This window comes from Dipodomys merriami, unplaced genomic scaffold, assembly GCF_024711535.1.
Source record: "Dipodomys merriami isolate MVZ:Mamm:240054 unplaced genomic scaffold, mDipMer1.0.p SCAF_20, whole genome shotgun sequence".
Taxonomy (NCBI): domain Eukaryota; kingdom Metazoa; phylum Chordata; class Mammalia; order Rodentia; family Heteromyidae; genus Dipodomys; species Dipodomys merriami.
In genome coordinates this window covers 13,097,893-13,125,286 of record NW_027203382.1, presented here as the reverse complement: position 1 = coordinate 13,125,286, position 27,394 = coordinate 13,097,893, and the positions used below count along the sequence as shown (strand labels likewise).

General features: G+C 36.1%; 1 protein-coding gene across 1 annotated transcript in view; it reads left to right on the top strand.

Annotated features, from left to right (window-relative positions):
• Adgrv1 (adhesion G protein-coupled receptor V1) overlaps positions 1-27,394 on the top strand; it is a 469,087-nt gene that overhangs the window by 83,641 nt on the left and 358,052 nt on the right. Inside the window, exons 38-49 of the mRNA XM_070031103.1 lie at positions 437-530; positions 2,963-3,041; positions 3,146-3,284; positions 4,819-4,960; positions 9,407-9,669; positions 11,537-11,712; positions 13,233-13,357; positions 17,205-17,362; positions 17,504-17,650; positions 18,143-18,250; positions 23,470-23,734; positions 24,610-24,732. Coding sequence (XP_069887204.1) covers positions 437-530; positions 2,963-3,041; positions 3,146-3,284; positions 4,819-4,960; positions 9,407-9,669; positions 11,537-11,712; positions 13,233-13,357; positions 17,205-17,362; positions 17,504-17,650; positions 18,143-18,250; positions 23,470-23,734; positions 24,610-24,732 — 1,819 coding nt within the window. The remainder of the gene's footprint in view (positions 1-436; positions 531-2,962; positions 3,042-3,145; positions 3,285-4,818; positions 4,961-9,406; positions 9,670-11,536; positions 11,713-13,232; positions 13,358-17,204; positions 17,363-17,503; positions 17,651-18,142; positions 18,251-23,469; positions 23,735-24,609; positions 24,733-27,394) is intronic.

Sequence of the window (27,394 nt, the reverse complement as noted above, 5' to 3'; positions counted from 1 at the left end):
AAGTACTCATAGGAATTCTTTAAATTATTATTACAAGCCTATACTAATGTAGCTATTGCTTTCTTCACTACAAACATGGTTAAGTTGGGTTCTTCAGATTTAATTGTTACCCAAACACAAAATTTGGTGATAGACATTATTGAGTCTGCAGCTGTATTGTTTCCATGTGTCATTCTTCTTATTAGTCATATTAGGCTTAGTTAAAAATTATAATAGTTAGGTGGTCTCCATTGCTTTAACTTTTTCTTACAACCAGATATATGTTTAATTTTGTATGGTAATTTTAGGAATTTAAATATTTTCTATTCTATTTATTTTCTACTATATGTGTATATTTAAACACACATATGTGTAATCTAATATAAAAATAACATATGAAAGAGAATTCCTTGGAGAACATGATAAAAGGATTTAATTAGTATAATTTTTTTTTCAGGATGATGTATCCGAGCTAGAAGAATATTTCCTGGTGAATTTAACTTGTGTTGAACTTATTATGACTCCTTTAACATCATTTCCTCCCAGACTAGGTATGGTAGGTTTTTATTTCTTTTTGCTCTCGTCAAAAGAAGTAATTTTGTTTTGTAATCAGAAGTGACTTTGTGACATTCATTAATCTCAACAATGTTTGACAATATTAGGCTTTTAAATTTAGTGACTACTATTGCAATTTTGTTCGTAGAACAATCTAAAGACATTAAAAATTATTGCATAATACTTCTTAAATTTTACAGCAATTTTATAACCAAAATTTTAATGCTTAAAATACAATGTTATTTCTTTAGAAAACATTTTTCTTCCATTTTTGTTTTAAAATGTAGCTATTTTCATTAGATCCCCAAACTATGTTAGTTCCCAGTATGTTAAGCCTATCTCATTTATGTGTTTGTTTGTGCTTGGGTTCTTTCTTTGACTTTGATCTTTTTTCTTTTCATGCTTTTAGAAAAGACACAGTTAATGCATTACAGACTGAAAGGTAAAACTTGAACCTGGTAGAAATTTATGTAGCTTCCCTAAAAAAAAGATGCAGAACCCAATCTCCCATTTCCACTTTGAACATTTAGTATTGGGAAATTGTGTTGGAAGCCTCTAGGTGTGGTTGGGTGGTGAGGAGTAAGGAGAGAGTGGCCTGCCTGCTGCCCCATTGAATGGGAGGAGGTGTGCTGCCTTGAGGAGAAACTAATCTGGGATAGGAAGATGCAAGGACACATATAGTTCCATCTGGAACAGTATTCTCTGTACCCTCCGAGTGACAACTCTGAAATGAATGAATATCTGTTATTTCTACATGTTATTGTTAGGCAAGTATTAACTCTTGCAAAACAGAACAGATGATTATAATGACTAGGCCATTTGCACCAAATATTATTACAAGGCAATTATTTATGCTAAAAAAACCTAACAAAATACTGCCTATTGCTGTTTTACTCATATTACAGTCTTATTGGCTGTTCTCCAATTCATTTGTTGCTAATGCTTTGTACAAGCTTAATTTCTTACATCTTTCCATTGTACTGATAAAGTTGAGACTCAAGGAAGCTTTATGTTGTCCCTTAAATTATAGCTAGGAAATGGTAAAGCACTTGTATGACATAGTCTGCTTTTAGAATCTCTGGTTGTTTAGCTTCTAGTCTAATAGAAATCCTGAGTGCTGGTATCTTCAGTTAAGAAAGAATTAGACTCCCTATGCTTTTTCCCAATGGAGGCAGTTGTCTTAAGTAACCTAGACCCAAGGTAAAGGACAAACTACTAAAAATAACTGCATAAAGCCGGACCCTGGTGGCTCACACTTGTAATCCTATCTACTCAGGAGGCTGAGATCTGAGGATCAAGGTTCAGAGCCAGCCTGGGCAGGAAAGTCTGTGAGTCTCTTCTCTCCAATTAAATACCAGAAAACTGGAAGTGGCATTGTGGTTCAAAGTGGTAGAGCACTAGCCTTGAACTAAAGAGCTCAGGGACAGTATTCAGTCCCTGAATTCAAGCCTCATGACTGACAACAATAATGATAATGATAATGATTATGATCATGATCATCATCATCATAGCTGCATAAAAACTAATGAGGGTTAGGCACCAGGGGCTCACATCTGTCATCCTAGCTACTCAAGAGGCCTAGATCTGAGAATCACAGTTAGAAGGTAGGAAAATCTGTGAGACTTGTACTCCAATTAACCACTCAAATGCCATTAAGTGAAGCTGTGTCTCATAAGGTTGAGCACCAGCCCTAAGCACAAAACAAAAACAAAAACAAAAAAACAGCTTGTGGATAGTGCTTAAACCCTGTGTTCATGCCCCAGGACTGACACAAAATAAACTCCCCATACAAAAACAAAAACAAAAACAACAATGTTAGCTTTAGTTTAAAACTGAATAGAAGGTATTAGTAACCTACTGGATTTGATGGGCAGAATAAAAAATAAAAAAGATAGGAGAAGTTTACTTCTCTAATTAGGCTCTTGTTAACCCTTCCAACCCTTACCCTTTTTTCTTACCTGTCTGATTTGTATCCCCGTTTCTGTCTTTGTCTCTCATTTATACTTGTATATTTGTATTATACTTGTATATTTATACTTGTATATTTCTCTGAACCATTTTCTGACTTTCTCCTCTTGTTTTCCATCTCCACTTTACATTTTCCATTCCCTGAAATGGTGATTTTAAACAGACTTGCCAAATACTATTAAACTCAAGAATAAATCCACACCCTGATTTATTGTTTCACAATGTTCTTATTTGCCTAAAAAATATCAGTGACTCTTGTGAGCAAATTGTATTCTTTTGGGTGTTATATTTGTCTTTACTTTCTTAAGCATCTTTTGAATACTGTCAACAGTAACTATATAAGGAATTATTTAATCTCAAATAGAATGCCTTTAATTTCTACCTTCAACAATGCTTTTAAAAAAAGTTTATATTCATAATGTTATCTTTGTTTAACAGCGTTTCTGTGGGTTTTTTTCAGACTCAGAGGGTTTGACTGCTCAAATTATTATTGACGCTAACGATGGTGCCCGAGGCATCATTGAATGGCAGCATAGCAGGTAAGCCCGTGACTGGGTGTGAGCCTTTTCCTGGCCTTCTGATTCTTTACTACCAAGAAAATTAACTTTATAAGAGAAAAATGGCTGTATTCTCTTTATTATAGGTTTGAAGTCAGTGAAACCTATGGAAGTCTAACCCTGGTAGCCCAGAGGGGCAGAGGGGCCTCTGGCCAAGTCTCCTTGTTCGTGTATGCCCAGAATTTGGAAGCTCAAATGGGGTTGGATTACATCTTTACTCCAATGGTGGGTCTCAACTTGTATCACAGAGGACAGTTCAGGTGGAGTTGTAATCATTAGTCCTTGTGAATTATAGTGATTTAGGTTCTATATAAATAATAATAGCAAATATATTAACCATTCCATTCTGAAATAAAATATTTCCATATGAAGGAATCATTTTTTACACTAATTTACTCATTTGAACTGAATTTTTCTATTATTCTAAAGATTATTTCTGTATTCAGTAACTACTTTATGGCAAGAATTATGGGAGAATAGAATATAAGGAATATTTATCATTAGATGACCTCACCAAAATGTTTCTTATGCGTCTTGAATATTTTAATTCTTTTTATTTCTTTTTTCAAACTTATTGAAACCCCTTAAGTTTTCAACGTACTTTTTATTTTGTCTTTACATGTCTTATATTTTTTTTAATATATATTTTTATTGTAAAGATACTCTACAGAGTGGTTACAATTACATGAGTAAGGTAATGAGTATATTTCCTATCAAGCATTGTTACCCCCTCCTTTGTTTTTCCCCTACCATCCCTTTCCTCCCAGCCTCCCCAACTCCTCCCTCCCTCCCCAAACCCCCAGGCCCAAAGTTGTAAAGTTTGTTTTCACCATAGTGTCTTGTACATCTCATTGTTACAATGGGTCAACCTGTATCCCTATTTAAGCATTTATTTTTTCCCTTCTCCTCCCCAAATTAGAAAAATGTATATACAAGATGCAGGGCACCAGAATCAAATACAGTGACCACAAGGGTTACACTGTTGGGGAGGAACCTACCAAAGAAACAAAAAAAATCAGATAGAACATTATAAATACATTACAAACAATAGCAAGCAAGAAAAAAACAACACCATGTGTCCCTATCTTTTCCTTAACATTATCTTATATGGTTATATGTACATAGCTTTTGACCTTTCCTGCTTGTCCTAGACTTATACTAGTTACTGCAAATAAGGGAAACCATGGGACCTATGTTTCTTTGGGCCTAGCTTACTTCACTTAATATAATTTTTTCCAAGTCTTTATATTTCCTAACAAATGGGGCAGTGTCATTCTTTCTGATGGAAGCATAGAATTCATACATATTTATAAATACATACATATGTATATGTCACATTTTTTGATCCATTCTTCTACTGAGAAGCATCTGGGTTGGTTCCATATCTTAGCTATGGTAAATAATGCTGCAATAAACATAGTTGTGCTGGTAGTTTTAGTATGGTCTTGTTTGTGATCATTTGGGTAAATGCCCAAAAGTGGGATTGCTAGGACATAGTGGAGCTCAATGTGGAGTCTTTTGAGAAACCTCCATGTCTTTTATTTTGTAGCCAAATGTTTGTTTTTTTCTTTTCCTCCATAGCTTTTACTTAAAAAAATATATTAACTTCATACTATATCATACTAAAATGAATGAAATTAATTCCCTCTAAGATAGGTATTCTTTCCCTTCACAGCTATATTGTACTTCTTTCTAAACACTTCATAAAAAACATAGATATATTAACCATTCTACTGTTTCTTTTTATCTTTTTGACCAGATTCTTCACTTTGCTGATAGAGAAAGGTCTAAAACGGTTGACATTTTGATTCTTGATGATGGCATTCCAGAGGGAGATGAAAAGTTTCAGTTGATATTAACAAATCCTTCTCCTGGACTACAGCTGGGAGAGAATACAATAGGTAATTATTAGATTTTGCACACGGTCCCTTTCTCTGCTGCTTTCCCTAATGTGAAGAGGGCCTATATTCTGGATACTTAGCATTAAAAAAAAAATTAAGTTAAGCATTCTGAAATTTTGTGGCAGTGTAATAGTGCATCTAGACTGTGTGTGTCTTTATGTAAAACAAAAACATAAGTTATGTTAATGATACTATTAAAAGTTCCTCAACTGCCCCGCACCAGTGGCTAATACCTATAATCCTAGCTACTCTGGAGGCTGAGATCAGAGGATCATGGTTCAAAGCCAGCCCAGGCAAGAAACTCTGTGAGACTCTTATCTCCAATAAACCACTAGAAAACCAGAAGTGGTGCTGTGGCTCAAGCAGTAGAGCGCTTGCCTTGAGCTGAAGAGGTGAGGGACAGCGCCCAAGCCCAGAGTTCAAGCCCCACGACCGATAAAAAAAATCCTTAATTATTAGCTTTATGCAATTTGTAGATGTCCTTTCTTTAGATTTTGTGTTCTGCTCTAGTTTCCTGCTCAGCAATAGAAAGAGTGACAAAGGCCATCCTTCCAGTGTCACTGAAGTGCCACTGCATTTCTGCACAGAACAGGGGGTACAGATGCTTCAGACAGATTATGAGCACCAGGTCTTTTAGTTGGAGTGATTTCACATTGTTGCTAAAAGGTATCTTGTTTCACTCCTTCATAGGTATTGTGCTGACTACTTAAGAAAAAGGTAAACAGTTATGATAGAAGGGAAAACCTCATGAATATAATGATCTTGGTTCAAAAGGCCTATTTAAAAGTGATTTTAAAGGGCGGAAGAAGTAACTCAGTGATAGAGCTTGAGCTTAGCATGCAAGAGATCTTCAGTACAGTTCCCAACAACACCCCTACCTCCCCCACAAAGTCACTTTGATTGTTGTCTTTCAGATGATAGAAAAGCCAATGGATTTAGAGGACTGATTGGTTGATGGTTAACATTTCAACCTCCCTTTTTTGCCAGTGGCTTAAATCTTCTTTTGGTTTTATGTTCATTGACTGTTATATTTCTGAATTATTGTTCTTTATGTGAAAACATCTGATTTGAGTAAAAATCATAAAAGAATTTTGAATAACCTCAGAATGGGCTTTAGTTTAATTGGTATATTGATCCAATAAACTGACATTTCTAAGCCATCAGAAACCTTTGTTTGAGGGTATTGTTTCAAATTCAAATAAGTATATAATTGAGATGATATTAATTTTCTGTACAGCATAGAGTCACATGTAAAAGAATGGAGGAATGGATACCATGTGTTGTCAAGAAATTGTTTATATATGAGCAATGGAAAGCTCAATTCAGATGGTTTTAAACAGAAGTAATTTATTGGTTCATTTGATGTAAGGATTTGAAGACATGTGGCTTTAGATGAAATGGGCCAACTTACATAAATATTTCTCCCATACTGTCTTTTATCTTTTAAATGTATTATGATATCTTTCATTGTAAAGTTAAAAAACTTAAAATATTAAGTATATTGTAATCTATTAAATTCAACTAAAGTCTATTCCAAATAAGCATTATAAAATAACTTTCTCTAGTTTTCTCACTTCTGATTTCATTTGGCAAATATGTTTTATTTAACATAAAAAGAATTGATTGGCCAGATGCCAGTGGCTCACACCTGTAATCCTAGCTATTCAGGAGGCTGAGATCTGAGGATTGCGGTTTAAAGCCAGCCTGGGCAGGAACATCCATGAGACCCCTTTTGTTTTTGTTTTTGTTTTTGTGGGTTGTGGGGCTTGAACTCTGGGCCTGGGTGCTGTCCCTCAGCTCTTCAACTCAAGGCAAGCACTCTACCACCTGAGCCACAGTGTCACTTCCCCATGAGACTCTTATCTCCAATAAACCACCAAAAAACAAGAAGTGGCACCATGACTCAAGTGGTAGAGTGCTTGCCTTGAGCTGAAGAGCTGAGGCACAGTGCCCAGGCCCAGAGTTTAAGCCCCATGACTGACTAAAAAGAAAAAAAAAGAATTTATTATTCATTGCTCATGTGAGATGTAAGGGTAAAAGTTTTTCTACTATCTGATGTAAACCAGCACTATAATTAATCATTTCAATATGCAATATATCTATTTAAAACTGAGGGAAGGTGCACTAATGAATTACTGCTGTGAACTATTGAGCCTTAGTTATGCTGTAGTCCTCAGGTCACTGCAACTCTGCTGTGCAAAGGAAGGAACTGGATATTTATTTACTACCTCCCATTACTAATTGCAGGGATGTTAACATCTCGAGCACCTTCAGCAGTTCTGGCCTGACTGTTGTCTGAGTGATGCTGTGCTCAGATGAGAGACTGACCACAGGAGAATAGGAACTTCTGCAAATGACCTTAGTGGGACAAAGGGATATAGTGAAGCACTGACAGTGCCTGTTACAGTTACACACCTTGTGATTATCTTCATATCGGTCTTCTGTTTTTATGTTAATTTCTAAGTGCACTACCTGTTGAGAATAAAAACTGTTTAATGGTTAAATTTTGTAAAGAAGAGCTGACATATCAAGATAGAACCATGGTCCAGATACATTATATTCACAAACTGACATGTTGAATTGAAACCCCTTCATACAGCTACTTAAAAATATATATTTTTAAAGGACATGTGGACTTAAGCAGACTTCCTGGCATTAGTTTTGCACTCTTTAGCTTTTTTAAAACAAATTTTTATTAACAAGGAGGGTATCACTGTGACATTTCCATACATTCATACAAGGTATCCCCATCAACTTTACCTTCTCTATCATCCCCATTTACTCTCACTACTTGAAAACAATTTTTAACACATTTCATTGTTCTATTTTTATATATGCAAACTAATTTATCCACCCTATTTATTTCCCCAACAAAACCTGTTTTGAATATTCATACTCAACCCCTAACTAAATGTGTTTTATTTATATTCCTATAATTTATTTTTAATGTATATTAATTGTTCTAAGGGTTTCACTATAATATTTCAAATATGGATATATTACATTTAATCAAATTAATCCTGTCTGTGGCTTTCTCTTTCATGGTCCCTCAATCCTATTGATCTACAACTTTCACTGAGATTTCTTCTATCATTGTCATACAATGAATGTTGCAATGTTTCAAAATGATTCACTTTACATTGTTCTATTTTCCTCTTTCCCTCAAAATTCTAAGCAGTACCATAGTTAGACTCATGCTCTCTTTCTCTCTCTATGTATAAGTTAATATAATATGTTCATAAGTACATGTCCTTGAAAAATGTATCTTTTAAGTTTCACAAACGAGCAAAAACATGATTTTTGACTTTTTGAAGTTTATTATATTCAACACAAAGACTTCCAGTTCTATCCACTTTCCTACAAATGACTGATTTCATTTTTCTTTATGGGTATAAATATATTTAAATATATAATATGCCATGGCATATATTTTCTGTTGTTGGACATGCTGTCAATCAATATATAAGAAATATTCATGCATAACAAAAATTTATGACAGCATTGTTCACAAGACCTAGACTTCAGAATCAGACAAGGTGCCTGGCTTTCTAGCTTTTGAATTTCTTTAAATGTACCTATCTGTGTTTTACTCATATACTCTATAAAATGTGAATAAAAATACAATCAGTCTTACAGGGATATAGTACAAATTAAGTCATTTAATGTAGACTGAACAAATAGTATGTCCTTATTGGTATTAGTTTTTAGGGCTCCTATTAGTATTTTTATTAGTTGGGTAAATAGAATGCTCTTGCCTTTGAAATCTTTTGGGTTATAATTTTAACTCATTATTGTTCTGTTAAATTTTCTTAGCAAACAAGCATTTTATTTACAAAAATGACAGTTCTGATGCTTCCATCACTTTCACAAATTACCTGGCTGATGGCCAAGAACATTTCCATAAAGTCATGATGGCAAGTGTCATTGTTTTGATTCTGTTTCAGCAGTGGGAAATATCACTGCTTGAATTATGTGATATTTTGTGTTCACTCATTAGAGGTATCTTTTCATCAGGCTGACGAACCTGCCTTCTGTTCCAAGATTAAAAAGTATTTTGGTATTTTGAATGAACATGAAAATTCATTAAATGACCTTAAGCATTTCCCTTTTACAAAGGGAATGATAGGGCTGGGAAGGTGGGTCAGTGGTAGAGTGCTTGCCTCACACGCATGAGGCCCTGGGTTTGATTCCTCAGCACCACATTAGCAGAAAAAAGTGGAAGTGGCACTGTGGCTCAAGTGGTAGAGCACTTGCTTTGAGCTAAAGAGCTGAGGGACAGTGCCCAGGCCCAGAGTTCAAGCTCCAAGACTGACCCCCAAAAAAGGAATGATACTCTAAAAATGACCACCTTAGACTTGTCCATTTCTAATAAAATTTGTACCCTTGTTTCAGCATTTATAACCTCTTCTATCTTCATTTATCACTTGCATGTTGGTTTTTTGGCAGCTTTAATCACTATCCTTGCTAATGACGATGGCCCTGGAGTTGTGTCCTTTAACAACAGTGAGCACTTTTTCCTGAGAGAACCAGTAGCTGTCCACGTGCAGGAAAGTGTTGCAGTACTGTACATTGTCCGGGAACCTGCTCAAGGACTGTTTGGAACTGTGACAGTTCAGTTCATGGTGACAGATGTCAATTCTTCAGTAGAGTCAAAAGATTTGACTCCTTCCAGAGGTTTTATTGTTTTAGAGGAAGGTGTTCGATTCAAGGTAGAGTATGAACTTAATGAGAACAGATTGTCTTTACAACTTAAAAATAATTTTCTCTCAGTGGCATATTCTTTATACCTTTTTATGCCTCTAAGTGGTGAGAGATAAATTTTTTATGAATAACTGTGTGTCAAGAGCTGTTATGTTATATAGTGTGTGTGTGTGTGTGTGTGTGTGTGTGTGTGTGTGTGTGTGTGTGTGTGTGTGTGTGTGTGTGTGTGGAGAGAGAGAGAAGAAAATAATAGGAAAAAATTTGTTCTCAATAAAGAAATATGTGTCTAAACAAAAGTACATATTTTGATATTTTAAATTTCAAGCCTATCCAAATGGCATACTTTACATTGTTTAAAAAGTTTTGATTCATAGAACTAACATTACAGGCCATTCATTTCTTTTTGTTTTGCTCATTCTGAACAAAATGTAGTTGTTTGAGAAGGGGAGTCATTTATTGGAGAAAAGATGCTAGATTTGACATTTGTTATGAAAGTAATCTGTACATAGAAGTTTGCCTTCCAAAATTCTTTTCCTATGCATTAATTTTCTCTTTCTGCTACTAAACTTTATAATTAATTTGTTTATTTCAGTTCATTTTTGCAGTTCTGGGGATTGAACCCAGGGCCTTGTGTATGCTTCATGAGTGCTCTAGTACTGGAGCTACACCTTAGCCCTAAAGTTAAACAGATCGTTTAATAATTAGATAATTTTCATAGTGATGTGCTTTTGTAAAGTTCAACATATGTTCGTGTTTGATTATTTTTATTTTTTGGAAATTTAAAACATTTTATTGATTTGTTCAAAAGTCTTGGCATGACCATATAATTTGAAGTGAAACAAGAATTTGCTGTTGTTCTATTCACATTTTTTATTTATCTATTTTAAATGATCGTTTATTGTGTTTTTTCCTGAAGTCTCTTTTTTTTTTCAGTTTATTGAAAGGTCTTTCTGTTTTATTAGGCATATTAAATGTTAGCTCATAAGAGTTAGGCAGAATTCTTTTTTTTTTTTTTTTACAGTGAAAGCATGGGTTATACTGTGGGGGAGGGACATACAAAGCAACAAAGAAATAATCTTATAAATGTGTTAGAAACAATTGCATGAAAGAAAAAAAAACATTTGAATACATATTTTAGGGTTCATTTCCCTAACATCAACTTATTTGACCTTTTCGAGTTAAGCAGAATTCTTAACCCACCAAATTCTTTTCTACCTGTTTTTGTTTTGAAGTATAAACAGTAAAATATACTAATCTTAAGCATATAGATGAATTACTTTAAAAATACGTTTGTCTACCTGTAACGTGTTCAAATGAAGATACTCAACATTACTAGTGTCTAGAGAATTCTCCCTTTGCCTTCCATGGAAAGTATTTTCTAATTTTTAATACTGAATCCTCTGCTGGTTCTCAAATTTGTTTAAATAGAATGAAATAGTATCTACTCTTTGTGTTGCCTTCCTTCATTCAATACAATTCTTGAAATATCTATGGCTGCACTGTACATTAATTGGTTCTTTTATTGCCGAATTGGGTTGCTTTTGACTGAATATAATTTGTTTATTCATTTTCCAGTGGGTGAACACTTTATTTCTATTTTGTGCTTCCTATGGCTACCACTGCTTCTAGACTGAATCCTAAACCAGACTGAGACTAATAGAGTTATGCAGCCAAGGCAGGGTCGAATCTCTTAATGCATGTGTTGTTAATTGTCATAGTTTTGAAAATCCCCAAAACATATTGGGGGCAATATTAAATTAAAAAAGATTATTCTCAAAATACTATTGGTTGTCAAAGTGTTTGAGGAATTTCTCTGTGTATGTGTTGGAACAATGTTGTATTTCTACTAACTTAATCCTTTGCTTTTGTTTTCAGACCCTACACATATCTGCCATATTAGACACGGAACCAGAAATGGATGAACATTTTGTCTGCACCTTGTTTAATCCAACTGGAGGTGCTAGATTAGGGCCACGTGTTCAAACGCTGATCACAGTTTTGCAAAACCAGGCCCCATTAGGCTTATTCAGCATCTTGGCCGTTGGAAATAGGTAGAGTTTATTTATAAGGAAATTGTCTTTTTTAAAACTAGAAGGCGAATATTTTGTGATTAAAAATGTACAAGGAAATTGGTATTTTGTTTTAGTTTAGTTTTTTTGCTGGCCATAGGATTGAAATCAGGATCTTTTTTTTTTTCCTTTTCGGTCGGTCATGGGGATTGAACTCTGGGCGTGGACGCTGTCCCTCAGCTTTTCAGAGAAGCCTAGCACTCTACCACTTGAGTCACAGCACCACTTCTGTTTTTTCGGTGGTTTATTGGAGATAAGAGTCTCATGGACTTTCCTTCTGGGCTGGCTTTGAACCATGATCCTCAGATCTCAGCCTCCTGAACAGTTAGGATTACAGGTGTGACCCACCGGCACCTGTTTGAAACCAGGGTCTTAAACTTACTAGGTAAACATTCTCCCACTTGAGCCATGCCCTTATACGTTCCTTAAATTTTTTTTTCCACATTTGGCTGAGCCAGTCTTGGGACAGACATCCTCTACTTTCACCTGCTGGAATTACAAACATGTGGCATCATAACCAGTTCTCCTGATTTAAAAAGTGGGTTTTGAATTTAACTCTAGAAGATTAAATTTAGAGAAATTATAAGTGGCCTGGTAACAGGAGCATAAAAACCTAAATAAATCCTAAAGAGTGGTGTCAATAGAATTCTCATATTCTTGGAACTGGTACTTATAGGTAAAGAGCTTCACTATTTTGTGTTTTCAATCACAATAAAAAAACAATAAATAATATAAATAATATTTTGTTATTGTTGTAAATGTGAGTTTTCTACCTGGTTTAATTTGGTTGGGTTAGCCACAAGGAAGGTTGTTTTGTATGATCCTATTGCATTTCATACTCTTCAAACTCTTCAAACGTTTATTAACATCTTGGAGCTTGAAAATTTCTTTTAGGAGCTGTCCAATTTTATGAGATTTTTGTCATAAAGTATTTTAAGGCCTCTAGTTTTAGTATTATGCTAAGAATTTCCTCACTTTATTTTTCTATCAGATATTGGATATATGTGTGGAGAAGTTTAAGAATAAAATTTATTTCTCCTTCAATTTATTCTCCATCTAATGTGAAATTTCTGATCTTTACTTAATTTTTTTTGGGGGGGTCCAGTCGTGGGGCCTGAACTCTGGGCCTGGGCGCTGTCCCTCAGCTCTTCAGCTCAAGGCTAGCGCTCTACCACTTGAGCCACAGTACAACTTCCAGCTTTTTTCTTTTTGCTTATGTGGTGCTGAGGAATCGAACCCAGGGCCTCAGGCATGCAAGGCAAGCGCTCTACCACTGAGCCACCTTCCCAGCCCCCTCTTAATTTTTGTGGCCATGGTTTCAGTGTTACATTAGTGCATCAAAAAAAGCTACATAAGTGAATATTTTTGAATGCTATAGTCAATGTATCAACTTTTTGGATTCCTAGATTGTGAAAATTTAGGTCAAGTATATGCTGCCCATATTATGTACAGTTAAATATCTAAAAATATGCTCTTTTTTGCTTTGTTTCTTGTTTCTATAGAGCAAGCTCTATAGATGTTGAAGAATCCAACAGGACCATATACCTAAATGTGTCACGTGCCAATGGCATTGATTTAGCTGTGAGTGTGCAGTGGGAGACAATACCTGAGTCAGCCTTTGGAACAAGTATGTTTAATATCTTATAAGAGAAAAACATTTAAACTAATTTATCACATGGATAAGACTCACGTGATTTCCATGCATCTTATTGAATGAATCTATTGAAAATGGAGAACAGATAGCTAATTCTATTATTGCATCGATGAGTAATTATTAAGCACCTATTATGTACTAAACATGGAATGGAGCCCTTGGAGCTTAGCATTTAGAAGCTGCCAGGAATAAATCAGTATAAATCAGTGTGTAGTGTAAATTTGAACAAATGTTGTAAAGGGAAAGCTGGCAATGTTAAAAAAAAAAACACACATATGAAAGTGTTTCTCAGGGGTGCCAGTGTTTGAAATAAGCTGAACAATGAGTAGAGATTCGTCATGGAAAGAACTGGGCTGAAAGGTTGGAGATTGTCAGGGTAACAGACTGGAAGCGTAAAATGCCAGATTCTAAGTGAAGAACCAGAGTGGAAAATGGGCACAGAAATAAAGGACAGGATTGATGTTGATGTGTTAACAAAGAATTACAGGTATTAACCTTTTATCTTTGTTTAATTGAAAGTCTCTGGGTAGTTTGGGCATGATGGGTGATGGGGGGTTGTTTCATATGATCATCTATGTATTTTGGTGATATTATCCATAGTGCTATACAAACAATGGTTTGGTTAGAATAGCAGAGAGGACATGGAGAGACAGGAAAAAGGCAACAATGATGGTAGTTTAGACCCAGTGGTAGACTGGATTTTAGGGTAGACAAAGAAATGCCAGGAATAACTCCTAATTTTCTAACTTATACAGTTGGGTGGAGGTCATATCATTCAGGAAAAAAAGGGAATTCAGAAAGAAAAGCAAATATAATTCTTGTGGTAGAAATAAAAATGAATGTATTTTAACACATGTTGAGTTTGAGTTGTTTTTGAGATGTTAAAGTCTCTACTGGAAAATGAGCTTGGCTATCTTTTTTTAATTTTTTCCTAAACTGAGGCTTGGATGAGGTATCTGACACTTTCACGCATTGGCTGGCACTCTGTCACTTGATCCACATCTCCAAACCCTAAATAGTTGTTTGTTTGATTTTGTATTTGGTAATCTTTTGCGTGCATTTTATTCAAACACATGGAAAGAAAATTTACAACCAGTTATAGAAAAGAGAAGAGGTCTTAGACCAAACTTTTAAAAGACTCATATTGAATGGCTGAGGTTGGAATAATGACCTTCCAAAGTAGGTTTGGAAGACCTGATGAGAAGCCCAGGAGAAGATGGGATTGAATCACTAGCAGAAGAATGCATTAAAATGGAGAAGACAATCTGGAGCATTTGCTGGTTAGAAGACCAACAAGATGAGAATCTAAAGAATAACCATTACTGTTAGGATTACAGAACTATAATGAAAAAATCAGGTGCTTTTTGTAGAGAAAGATTGGATGTGAATATCATAATGAATGAAGGTGAAGGAATAGGTGCTGAAAATTCATGCTATTATGCCTGGCTGGGACAATAAAGTCAAAGAAGGTGGTGATGTGGCATTGGATTCAGAGCAGTTTTTAGTTGTTTAGGTTGGAGAGACGGGTAAATGCTTTCCAACTCCATTCTATTACTATCATTTGAAGTCTGCATTGTGGAAGTATTTGCATGAATGTAGATTCTAAAACACTACCAGTCACTTCTTCATTTGCCTTCTTGAATTATGGTACAGAATGTCATGTTTCAGGATCACTAAGGATTCGCAAGGGAGAGTTATGGCCCTCCTCCTCCTCCTCCTCCTCCTCCTCTTCTCCTTCCTCTCCTTCTTCTTCCTCTTCTTCTTCTCCTCCTTCTCCTCCTCCTCCTTTCTTCTTTCCTCTTTTTTCGGCCTTCTTTCTTCTTTTATCTTCCTTCTTTCTTCTTTTTTTTCTTTTTTTTAATTGTGAAAATACCATACAGAAGGGTTACAATTACATGGGCAATGTACTGAGTACATTTTTTTTATCAAGCATTATTGCCTCCTCCTTTGTTTCCCCTTCCCATCCCTTCCCATCTCCCAGCCCCTCATCCTCCCACCCCCAGCCAAAGTTGTAAAGTTTGTTTTTCGACATAATGACTTATACATCTCATTGTTTCAGTGGGTCCACCTGTATCTCTATTTAACAATTTGTTTTTTCCCTTCCCCTCCACAAATTATACCAACATCAAATACAGTGAAAGCAGGGGTTATACCGTGGGGGAGGGACATACAAAGCAACAAAGAAATCATCTTATAAATATGTTAGAAACAATCACAAGAAAGAAAAACACATTTGAATCCTTATCTTGGGGTTCATTTCACCTAACATCAACTTATCTGACTGTTTCTGCTTGTCTCAGACATATACAAGTTATTACAAATAAGGACTTGGAAAAACTTATATTAAGTAAGCCAGGCCCAAAGAAACATAGTTCCCATGGTTTCCCTTCTTTCTTCTTTTCTCTTTTTTCTTCTTCCTTTTTTTGGTGCCTGTCTTGGGGCTTAGACTCAGGGCATAATTACTGTCCTTGAACTTTTTTTCTTTTTTCTTTTCTTTCCTTTTTTTTTTTTTCCCTCTCAAGGCCAGCTCTCTATCACTTTGAGCCACACCACCACTTCCTTTTTTTTTTTTTTTTTTGGTGATTAATTGGAGATAAGAATCTCATGGATTTTCCTGACTGGGCTGGTTTTGTGATCTGAAGACCTCAGCCACCTGAGAAGCTAGGATTACAGCCGTGAGCTACTAGTGTCTGATTACTTGTTTAAAAGTTAACAAAATTGGCATTTGTTGGATTTTTAGGAAAGACAATCTATAATGGATATGCTATAAGTACTGACTTTATGCATTCTTGGACTGACATTTTTGTATGTTCAAACATTTCCTTTATAAGGAGCCTAGTTTTCAACCTTGAATCTTGTTCTTGTTGCATCATGATCATACTATTAGCCTTGGGTGTAGTCATGATAATTCATAATAGAATTTTCAGTAGTTCTTCATTAGAGGATAGTTTTCTCTTCACTCTTTTAATTGTAACACAGGAGTGTAGGATATGTAGAAGTAATACGTATTTGACAAAACCTTGACAGTCATTTGAAATTTGTATGTTTTCATTATCATTGTTAAAATGTGTAAAATGTAAAATGTCATTGTTAAAATGTGTAAAATGTAAAATGTACAGTGAGAAACCATTAGAAGGTGCAGTTTCAAAACACTGTGTAAGTTCTAAAATCTGCATTCAGCATATTTCTGCAAAACATTTATTATTTTTAAGTTTCTTGGTTATATTTTCACCACATTTATGAAAGTTGACTTGTTTAACATATTTTTCTTTTAAATCCACATTCAGAATTTGTTTTAAAATAGGCTTTGGAGGGCTGGAAAGGTGGCTCAGTGTTGGAGTGCTTGCCTTGCATGAATGAACCCTGGGTTCGATTTCTCAGCACCACATAAGCAGAAAAAGCTGGAAGTGGCGCTGTGGCTCAAGTGGTAGAGCACTAGCCTTGAGCTGAAGAGCTGAGGGACAGTGCCCAGGCCCAGAGTTGAGGCCCCATGACCTACAAAAAAAAAAAAAAAAGGCTTTGGAAAAGTCTATATGTACTTAAAGTATTAGTATTTTTCTTATTTATAAAAGTTATTATTTTCAGTTATTCTGAAATTTTCTAGCTTGTCTCAGTTTCAGTATGTCTTCCTATCTGCCTCTCTCTCTCTCTTTCTCTCTCTCTCTCTCTCTCTCTCTCTCTCACACACACACACACACACACACCATGGCAAGATATTTATGTGTAGTTATACACTCACTAGTCTCATTGTTTAATAATAAATTACATAAATTATGAAAGAGGAAGAGATAATACACTAATAAAGAATCATGTTTCTTAGGAGGAATGGATTCTGTCTTTTCCACATTTCAAAGTTTTTTGAACAAGTCATCTTCTGGCTGGTGTTTCTTTACGTTAGAAGATTTGACATATGGAATAATGTTACGAAAATCATCGCTGACTGTTTACCGATGGCAAGGAATTTTTATTCCAGTTGTGGTAAATATCTTTTTATGAGACTGACGTGCTACCTACTAGGCTAACGAGGCACCTAATATCACTTTTTCAAAATGATACATAGAATAAAATGTACAGGTAAATTTTGAACACAGCATGAATTACTATTGTTCTGATTTCTAGGATTTAAATATAGAAAATCCTGAAAGGTGTGAGGCCTTTATCATTGGCCTTTCCCCCTACATAGTGGTTACTCATGAAGACAGAAATGGAGAAAGGCCTTCTGCTAGCAGTGTATATGCATTCACCGCTGAATTGAAGTTATTTCTGGTAAAAACAATATTTTTTTCCTTTTAAAAATTATCTTTAAGTGGTATACAAAGGAATTTCCATTCATGAGTATAATACATCTTGATCAATATTACCCCTATCATCTTCTCTCCCAACCTCACGCATGCTCTCTAATTTCCTGGTTCCATTTTCATATATGTACAATAATTATTAAGACTGCATTCGTCCACTCTTCCTCTCTCAATTTTTTTCCTCAGATTGCCTTAAAAGAAACTCAGATTTGTAACAGTAATCAAATTGAAGATAATGTTTGTTCAATATTTTAAAATTATATTTTTATTACCTCTAAGTAATTGTACAGTTTATGAATGCAAGGTAAAGGTGAAAGGTATCTTAACTCAGGGGCAGATTTGTGCCTTTTCAAAGGACAATTTGGTTTACCCACAGATCAGGACAATTCTTCAAACACTAGGATCCTAGTCTTTTCCTTAAGGTCATCATTTTATTTCTTCTCTTCTATCTTTATTGCAGGTACAAACCATCATTATTCCACGAAGCTCTCAAGTGAGACATTTTACCTCAGACACTCAAGATTACCTAATTATTGCAAGCCCAAAAGACGACTCTGAATTTACTCAGGTTTGATTCATTTAAAATAAAGTTCTAAAATACTCCATGTTGCTTTGTAAACACAGACATAATTTGATTTTTATTAAAAATGCAAAAGTATAATGCAAGTATGGTCATAGTTAATTTTTAAACAGCAGAGTGAGGAATACTGTATGTTCATCAAGAGCCAAAGAAAATATAACAATAAATGTGTACACTTAATTTAGAATTAATTGAGTTGGAAAACATTACAGATAAAATATTATATAAGTAGACAACTGGTATTACTAGATACTTGTGACTAACACTGGCAAGTGAGCACTCCATTCCACCACAGAAACTTCATATTTCTTTCATATGCTGTAGTGGATTGCTAATAATGCTTACTTAATGAGTTTTCTCACTCAGACTACCATCTTATTTTGACCTTCTTATTTGTAATCCAATAATCTTGTTGACATAAAGCTACCATAGGGAAGCTAATCATTTCCCCAACACCAAATTCAAAACACCAGTTGAAACCTAGTCTCACTCCTTCTGCTCACAGTGGAGGACAGGGCCTGTTGTGGAAACCAGTCCTCTCACTTGGATTCATTTCCTTTCTTTCATGTTTACTCATACCCTCCATTACTGATATTTGCATCTTTATGAACTTGTTACAATTGGCATAAGTGTTCAAGAATTGCCCTCATATCTGCAATTACAGTGACTTAGAGGTAGAGATTGGGAAGGTTGCAGCTTGAGGCCATCTTGGGCAAAAAGTTAGTGAGACCCTCACCCCAATAACAAGCAGAGCATGGTACTGTGTAATTTCAGGTACAAAGAAGGTATAAGTGGAAAAATCACAGGCCAGGCTGGACCTGGCAAAAAGCACAAGACCCTTAAACATAACTAAACCAAAAAGGGCTAGGAGTGTGGCTCAAATAATAGGGTACTTACCCAAGAAGCAGGAATTCCTGAGTTAAAAAAATCCCCAAAGATCCACATTTAAAGCTGGTACCAATTCTAAAATAGAACTAGACAAGACAACAACCAAAGGCTGAGTTGGGGACTAATGGGCCCCCAGTTTTTGTTTTTGTTTTGGTCGGTCGTGGGGCCTGAACTCTGGGCCTGGATGCTGTCCCTCAGCTCTTCAGCTCAAGGCTAGCGCTCTACCACTTGAGCCACAGTGCCACTTCCAGCTTTTTTCTTTTTGCTTATGTGGTGCTGAGGAATCGAACCCAGGACCTCAGGCATGCAAGGCAAGCGCTCTACCACTGAGTCACCTTCTCAGTCCCCCAATTTATCTCTACCAGAACTCTGTGTTGTTCTCACTCAGCAAGCTGAATCCAGAGTCTATTGAGTGAGCTGGCCACGCTCACCCAGAACTTCCCTACCCAAGAAAACATAGAACAGAAAACACACTGAAGTAAACAAGACAGACAAGTGGCCACAAAGACAAAATCAGGTCTCAGTGAATGGGGCGACATCTCACCACCATTCACTTACCAGGAGACTCGAACCCCCTCTACTCACCTCCAGAGGATTTTTTTCTTTTAGATTTCTGCAAACGTTGACCCAGGGGCCTTCCAAGGCAGGAGAATTCCCAGTCATCTTGGGGCAAGGGAAAGAAGTCCCTAGCAATGGTCCCCTCAGACCGACAGGTTCTCCCCCATACTCAGACCCCCTGGGCCAAAGCCCGAGGCTAAGATCTCACTGGTGCCACTTTCAGGTGGTCAGTGGCAGTTTCATTAAACAAAGAAAGAAACATAATTACAACAGACAAAAACAACACAAAATGAAAGCACTGTGCGGTGTGGAAAATCAGGCAAATGCTGCAGAAAATCTCCAACAGACAACAATCCACTCAAGTGTGGCCACTCTGGTTCATGTGTGGAAAGTCAAGCAGGTGCCGGAGAAAAACTCCAGTGGACAACAATCCACTCAGATGTGGCTCTCAGGTGTGGAAAGTCAAGCAGGTGCTGGAGGAAAACTCCAGTAGAAAAAAATCCACTCAGATGGGGGAACAGGGACGTCTCCCAGGGACCCCCATTGGCGGCCTCATAGTGTGTCAACCAAGACCCTTTGCCGCCCAGACAGACACCTGCAGGTTTGAACATCTCTGGGGGAATGAAAGTTCCAGCCTCCGGCTGGGCCGGGCACAGACCTGCTATGCCCTCCCCCTGTGAGGCCTGGAAGGTTGCTGGGCTAGTTTGGTTCCCTTCAAGCCTCAGGCTGCATTTTCTCCTTGTGGAGGCTGCTGGCAGGAGGGTGTAGAAGGCTGTGTGCCTGGTTTGGACTTTTCAGCTAGTCCTGACAATGTAACAACTGGTAAAGTGCTCTTGTCTAAAATTGCATTAAAAAAAAAATCAGGCCAGTTTAGTTTCAGGTGACTCCCCATCACCCCAGCCCTCCTCCAACAGAAGGGATTCAAAAGACCCATTGGTGAACTGCCTTGCTAAACAAGCAAGCCCTGGGAAAATGAAGCTTAACAAAGGAACTTAGTTTAAAAGAGAAATTGTCTTACATTTTTGTTTAAAAACTTTAGAAAATGTACGTACAACTGATTTTGGTTTCTACACACGTTAGTATCTGTGTGTGTTTTGTATGTGTTTGTGAACATGTTCAAGATAAGAATTGTCAGCATGCTGTAACAATTGGGTGAGTTTAAGTTTAAAATTCAAAAGGTTATGAGGTTTGGACATTACCAAAAAAATTTTAAAAGAATTTTCACATTGTTTTAAATGGCTTTTTAAGGATTGTTTAACTTAAAAATTAAAAATCTGGTATTTTAGAGTGCAAAAAAAAATCCCCAGTACTGCTTTCCCCCCCCCCCCCCCACATATATATATATATATATATATATATATATATATATATATATATATATATATACCTGATATATAGAGGGGTTACAATTATATGAGCAAGGTAATGAGTCCATTTCCTATCAAGCATTGTTACATCCTCCTTTTTTTTTTCTCCTACCATCCCTTTCCTCCCCACCTCCCCAACTCCTCCCTCCCCTCGCCCACCGCCCCCCACCAAAGTTGTAAAGTTCATTTTCAACATACTGTCTTGTACCAGATTGTTTTAAGAGAGAATTTGTCTTCTTCTGAATTTTGTCTCCCATCTAGATTCTGTTTCATTTGTTTTCTCTCCTCTGTGGTATGTCTGAAAGAAGTTTCTCCTTTGTTGATCTCATTTACACTGATGGCAACTGAGTTGTCAAATGCAATGGATGTGTCATGTGGTTTTATGCATTATCTCCCATGGATTGGCATGTGACATCACCTCATCCTCAAAGTCAAAATCTTTTCACACAGATTTGCTTTCATTTCTCTGCTAGCCTTCTCAGTCTGCATTGCAAGTTCATCCCTTTTCTAAGTTGAAATATCTCGGTGTTTTTTTTTTGAGAATTTCACTTTTATTTAATTATCTTTTTCTCTCTTCATTTACTCTGGGTAATTTCATTTATCTGATAATGTGATGGTACTTATCAGCTCTAGGTAAATGTCTTCCAGATTATATTCATAGCCCTTTTTCTGTAATCCAGACCTGCATATTTAGCTGCCTGTTGACATATCAACTTGAAAAGGTTTTATGTTTTAATAGTTACCTCAGTTTATCTCAGTCTGAACATTTAATATTCTCTATGAAATGCATGTTCCAGTTTTTGCCCTTTATCTCAGGAATTAGCCCCTCTGAAATGCAATGGAGCAGGAGAAAATATATATATATTATATATATATATATATATATATATATCTCATCTAATTTATCATTACACTTTTAAAAAGTCAAATGTCTCACCCATTTTGAGTGCAGACACTTCTCTCTACTTCTGCTTCTTCTCCCAAAGCCTGGCTCCATCATTTCTCAGCTGCACTGTTGGAATACTCTCAGAAATAGTCTTTGAACATCTCTCATCTTCTCAGACTCCGTGTTGAGTATCTGGGGAAATCTATTCAAAATGTTGACTATGTCCCATTTTAGAACAATATATTAATTTCAAAATTATTTACTATGACCTTATGTAGGAATACCATATTTCTTCATTTGCTCACAATAGTACTGGCATATGCCTATGTATGTATACCTAGTATGTATACTTAGTATGGCTATGTACTGTTGGTATTTCACTTTCAAAAGGGTATTTATTTGAAAGATAAATGAAGCAATTACATTAATGCAAGGTATCTCATGATGTAGCCTTTCCAGTTTCATTCTTTCAACATTGCCAGCTTCTTTCCAGTTAGACTTGCTTGCTTTTGTGTCATTTGTTTACAATGTGGACTGTCTTAGAAACTGTCTTCTCATTCTTTCTAACTTGGTTTCCCTAATGCATCCATACTTTTGCCATCCCATTCCATGTCATCTTCAAAACTAAACTACTCTCAAGTTAAAATCATATCAGTTGTCCATATACTTATTCTTAGATATTTTGTAGTAGTTAGTAGGATCCATAAAAGAGATTACTGTATCCTACCCTCCTGCTCAGCTCAGAGGTCCTAACTGTTAACTGAATGAGTGTAATTTTTGGGAAAGTGACCAGGTTGTTTAAAGAATGAGGTAAATTACAAACTGTCTTTTAATTGTAAATCTACAAACACACTGAGATCTTGCATGCATTACCACCATGACAAAACGTATGCATTCTAACTCAAGCTTTTGAAAGTAACATAGCAGCATCTGAAAGTTTTCTATTCAGTTCCACATTTCACTTAGTTCTTTCTTCTTAGATATCTTCCTAGATATAATACAAATAAATATTTATTTGATATTTATTTGAAGGAAATCTATTTCCTTTTAAAAACTGTTAGTTTAAGTAGTGTACAAAGAGGTTACAATTCCATAAGTCAGGTTATGAATACAATGCATCTGATTAATGTCAACCCTTTCTGCTGTTCTTCCTCATTTTCCCCCTCCCATTCCTATGCTCAAGTTACATAGTCAATTTTTACCTACGGTATATTGAATATAATGACTGCCTTTGATCACTCTTTCCCACTCCATTTATGCGGATATATTTTCCAAAAAAATTGTTGGTCATTTATCACACACACACACACACACACACACACACACACACACACACACACACACACACACGTGCACAAAGAGCATCCGTTGTGTTAAATTCTCATTTATGAAAGTATCTCCCTAAGAGAACAAAAGGATCCAGGAGAGTGAACATATGACATTTGTCAAATTCTCACAGATCTGACATTCCAGGTCATCATAATTCTGTGTTTGAACATGTCCTGCAGGTCTTCAAATGGAATGGAAGAAACTTTACCTTTCATGAAACACTCCCTATCCGAGGTGTGCTGACCATGTCTTTGTTCAGCCGAAGTGGCTTGGTGTTCTTAGCCGTCACCCCAGTGAATGCTCGTCTAAATGCCTCATTATTTAGGTGGTCTGGAAGTGGGTTTGTTAACTTCCAAGAGGTGTCCATCAAAGGGACAACACAAGTTGAGGCTTTGTCTTCTGGTGATGATGTTTACTTGATTTTTACAAAAAATATCCTTGAAGGTGAGAATATAGAGTTATTACCAAAGTCACCTATAATTTAGATTGCATGTTTTATATGAAAGGCTCCTATAATTTTTTGAGCATGTTTAGACAGTATCTTGGGTATTTGCTGTCAGTTATAAATGGATTCGAACAATTTATACATTATACCTTTCATCTTATGATGTTTCAAACCACCATATTACATTTATGTTAAAATATAACTGGGGGTGGATATGTAAAGTGAGAAAATTTCCAACGATTTTTATATGCAAAGTACAAATAGCTAAATTTCTATATGAGTATACTTGGGATATTGTGGATCACTTATAGTGTTAATAAATAGTATTTAGAAATTTTTAATAAGACTGGCTCAGAATATTCTGAGTAGGACTATGCCTTCTTTGCTTATTGCATTCATGGATAAAATCTGACATTCATAAAACATGAAATATTTGGCCCCAGTTTTTTTTTCTGGTACTGGGGTTTGAACTTAGGGCCTCAAGTTTGCTGTACTTGCTTGCTCACAGCTGACACTCTACTTCTTGAGTCATGCAGCCAAATTGGCCTTTTGCTGGTTATTTTGGAGATGGACTCTCCCACATTTTCTGCCCAAGCAATCTTTTGAGCAACTATGATTACAATTGTGAAGCTCAGCCTCATTTTTATATACTATATGATCTTGGTTAATGAAGAATAGTGCATACTGTTAATGTGGAAACGCAAAAGAAATTTAGAAGTACTTCCAACTCTGTTGTATTTTTGTTGAAAGAAAATGGATTCTGGGGGGGAGGGTATTTGTTCCTCAAACTTAATCATTTGTATTACTGCCCAAATTTGTAATTTTCTTTTTCCAACTTATGACTTAACATTTGATTTTTATTTCATTAATTTAGGATATCAGAACTTAGTTGATATTTTCATCTGGGAGATGGGACAATCTTCGTTCAGACATTTTCAGTTCTTGGATTTTTCTCCTGTTGAAAGAATCCATTCCTTTATACCAGCCTCAGGAATAGGTAAGGATTTTTCAGTTAACCAATCCTAAAGACAGTATGGAAAGCCAGAAGGATATAATCTCACTAAATTTCATATGGTGCTGTGTTTTAATACCCTTCCAGAAATCATAAAGCTTCAAAAGAATTTGTATTTATAAAATGGATGTTTTGTTTAAGAATAATAAAAGTAACAAAAAACAACAACAAACCAGAAGGAGCTATTAGTGAAGGCCAAAGATAGTATTTTTGTATGTATGTAAGAACAAAGGCTTGAACTTAGGTTCTAGGCTCCATTCCTTACTTAGTTTTCATGTTTAAGACTTATGCTTGAGTCACCTCTATCCTCAAAACTCAGCCTCCTGAATAGTTAGAATCATAGGTGTGAGCCACCAGTGCCCAACTAGTATTTTATCTCTTTTACCTAGAGAAGAGTAAAGAGTGACACTATATATATTTAAAATATGAAAATATGTATAAAGTGATGGCAAAATTTTACACTTAATGAATTTTGAGAGCTCAGATGACTGTAAGAATTCTGCTGGCCATTTTTATTCTCCCAATCACTTTCACAGTATGAGTAATCAATATTTTAATACAGTTTCTGAGGCAAAGTATATTAGTAAGAGCCTATGGTATATCTGCAGCCTAGCGGCTGCAGGATTATTTCAGGGTTAGTCAGGAGTCACTAGGGCGGAGAGAATGACAATAAGGCAGAAAACTGAGGTCAATTGGATGGGGAGCTGGTCAGTCTACCTCTCATGTGGGAGTCTGCAGTAAAAGGGCAGGGGATACATAGTCAGCTGTCATTATGTTTTCAGGTGCCATAGGACTGGAAAGCCAAGCCTAAGGGCAACTCAGAGATGAATCCAGTCATGTTTTTTATATAGACACATGACAATTCTATTTTAATGAAAAACAGCATGCAGTTAATACTAACATATTGCACACAAATCATTGTTATGAAGATATGAGGAATTCCTTGCCTTTGAAGTCTTAGTATCTGGTTAGAGGAGGGGAAAAGAAATAATAACTTAAGACTTAAGACCAATACTGTTTTGTGAGAGGTGGATTTGTGAGAGGTGGATTTGGAGTGGGAAACTTTTTGGGCAGGGGGCAGCAGAGGAGGAAGGCTTGGGGGAACATTGCAGCATCGAGGATACTCCTAGCAGAGAGGAGTACTGGACACAGGGTCTGATTGGAACATCATGATTCTGGGCTTGGAGACACTGTCTATGAGGTTAATTTTTTGTTTTTGTTTTTGCTTTTTGTTTATGGTTGGTTCTGGGGCTTGAGCTCTGGGCCTGGGCTCTGTCCCTGAGCTCTTCAGCTCAAGGCTAGTGTTATACTGCTTGAGCCACACAGTGCCACTTCCGGTTTTCTAGTGGTTTATTGGAGATAAGTGTCATGGACTTCCCTGCCCAGGCTGGCTTTGAACCATGATCCTCATATCTCAGCCTCCTGAGTAGCTAGGATTACAGGCATAAGCCACCAGAGATTTTGATGTAAAGAGATGTTGCATTGGTGTATTATTTATCTTGATTGCGAAGGATTGTTAGGGAGTGCTTCCATTCAATTCTGCATCTGAGACAATATTTCAGTCAACCATCTATCCCCATCCTGACTTTATGCAATCAGATGACACCTTCACAATGATTTGCAGGAATTCACAAAGCTATTGTATGTTCAGAGCTTGATCAGAACTCTGCGGTGTGTTGAGTATTAGCTGTCATCATCACCATTAAACTAGGTGCATAGAGGGCACAGCAGTTAAATCAAATGATTGATGAATGCCCCGGCATGAATGCTTGGATGTCTAATTCTGCTACTCTTACAGATGTTTTCACATCAAGCAGGTATTCCATACCATTCTCTGAGAAATTAGATACACTTGATTACTTTTGTCACAGAATGATTCATTTGAAGTGTATTCTCAAAGATCTTAATGAAAGACTTAAACATCTTCACTTCCTCTACTTCAGCATTCTTTCAGAACTCTGTTGATCTTTACCATATTTTACCTGCATAGTTCGATTTAGGATTTTTTTAATGTTTAGAACTTACATTAATATGAAAATGTTACACATTCATTAAAAACAGTTTGGTATTTTACCTTTTCCTGGACTAGTGATTTGTGGTATTTTTCAGTTTTAGACTATACCAATGGGAACACAACTCCAGCTACTACCGGATAGGAGGGTGAATTCTGAGAGCTGCTTCTGTGCAGAGTACATTTAAGATAGGCAACACTGAAGTATGAGATAGGCCTTTCTAATTGGATAGTTTTTCCCAATTGTAGCCCAATTAGCTTAAATTGAAGGCTGAGTACACTTAAGTAAATCTAGAATAAGATGTGATATTCAGTAACTGAAGAATACTGAATGTATTTGTTCTTATGTTTTCTACTTATGATAGATTTAGTGGGATGTAATGCCACTATAAGTGGAGAAGCACCTCTCTGTAGATTTGAGGACACCACATTATTACTGTAAATGTTCACTTATCAGTTTGCTTCCAAAGTATGACAATCAAAATAAGATGTGAACAGAGTATATCTCTGAAGGGCCAGGTGCATAATCAGTAGTGTTCAGATCACTAGTTTATGATCTTGGTTGAGACTATAGCTCAGTTAAGCATTTGAGTTTGTTACTTTTGAATGTTTTATGAAGCTATTTGTAAAGTATAT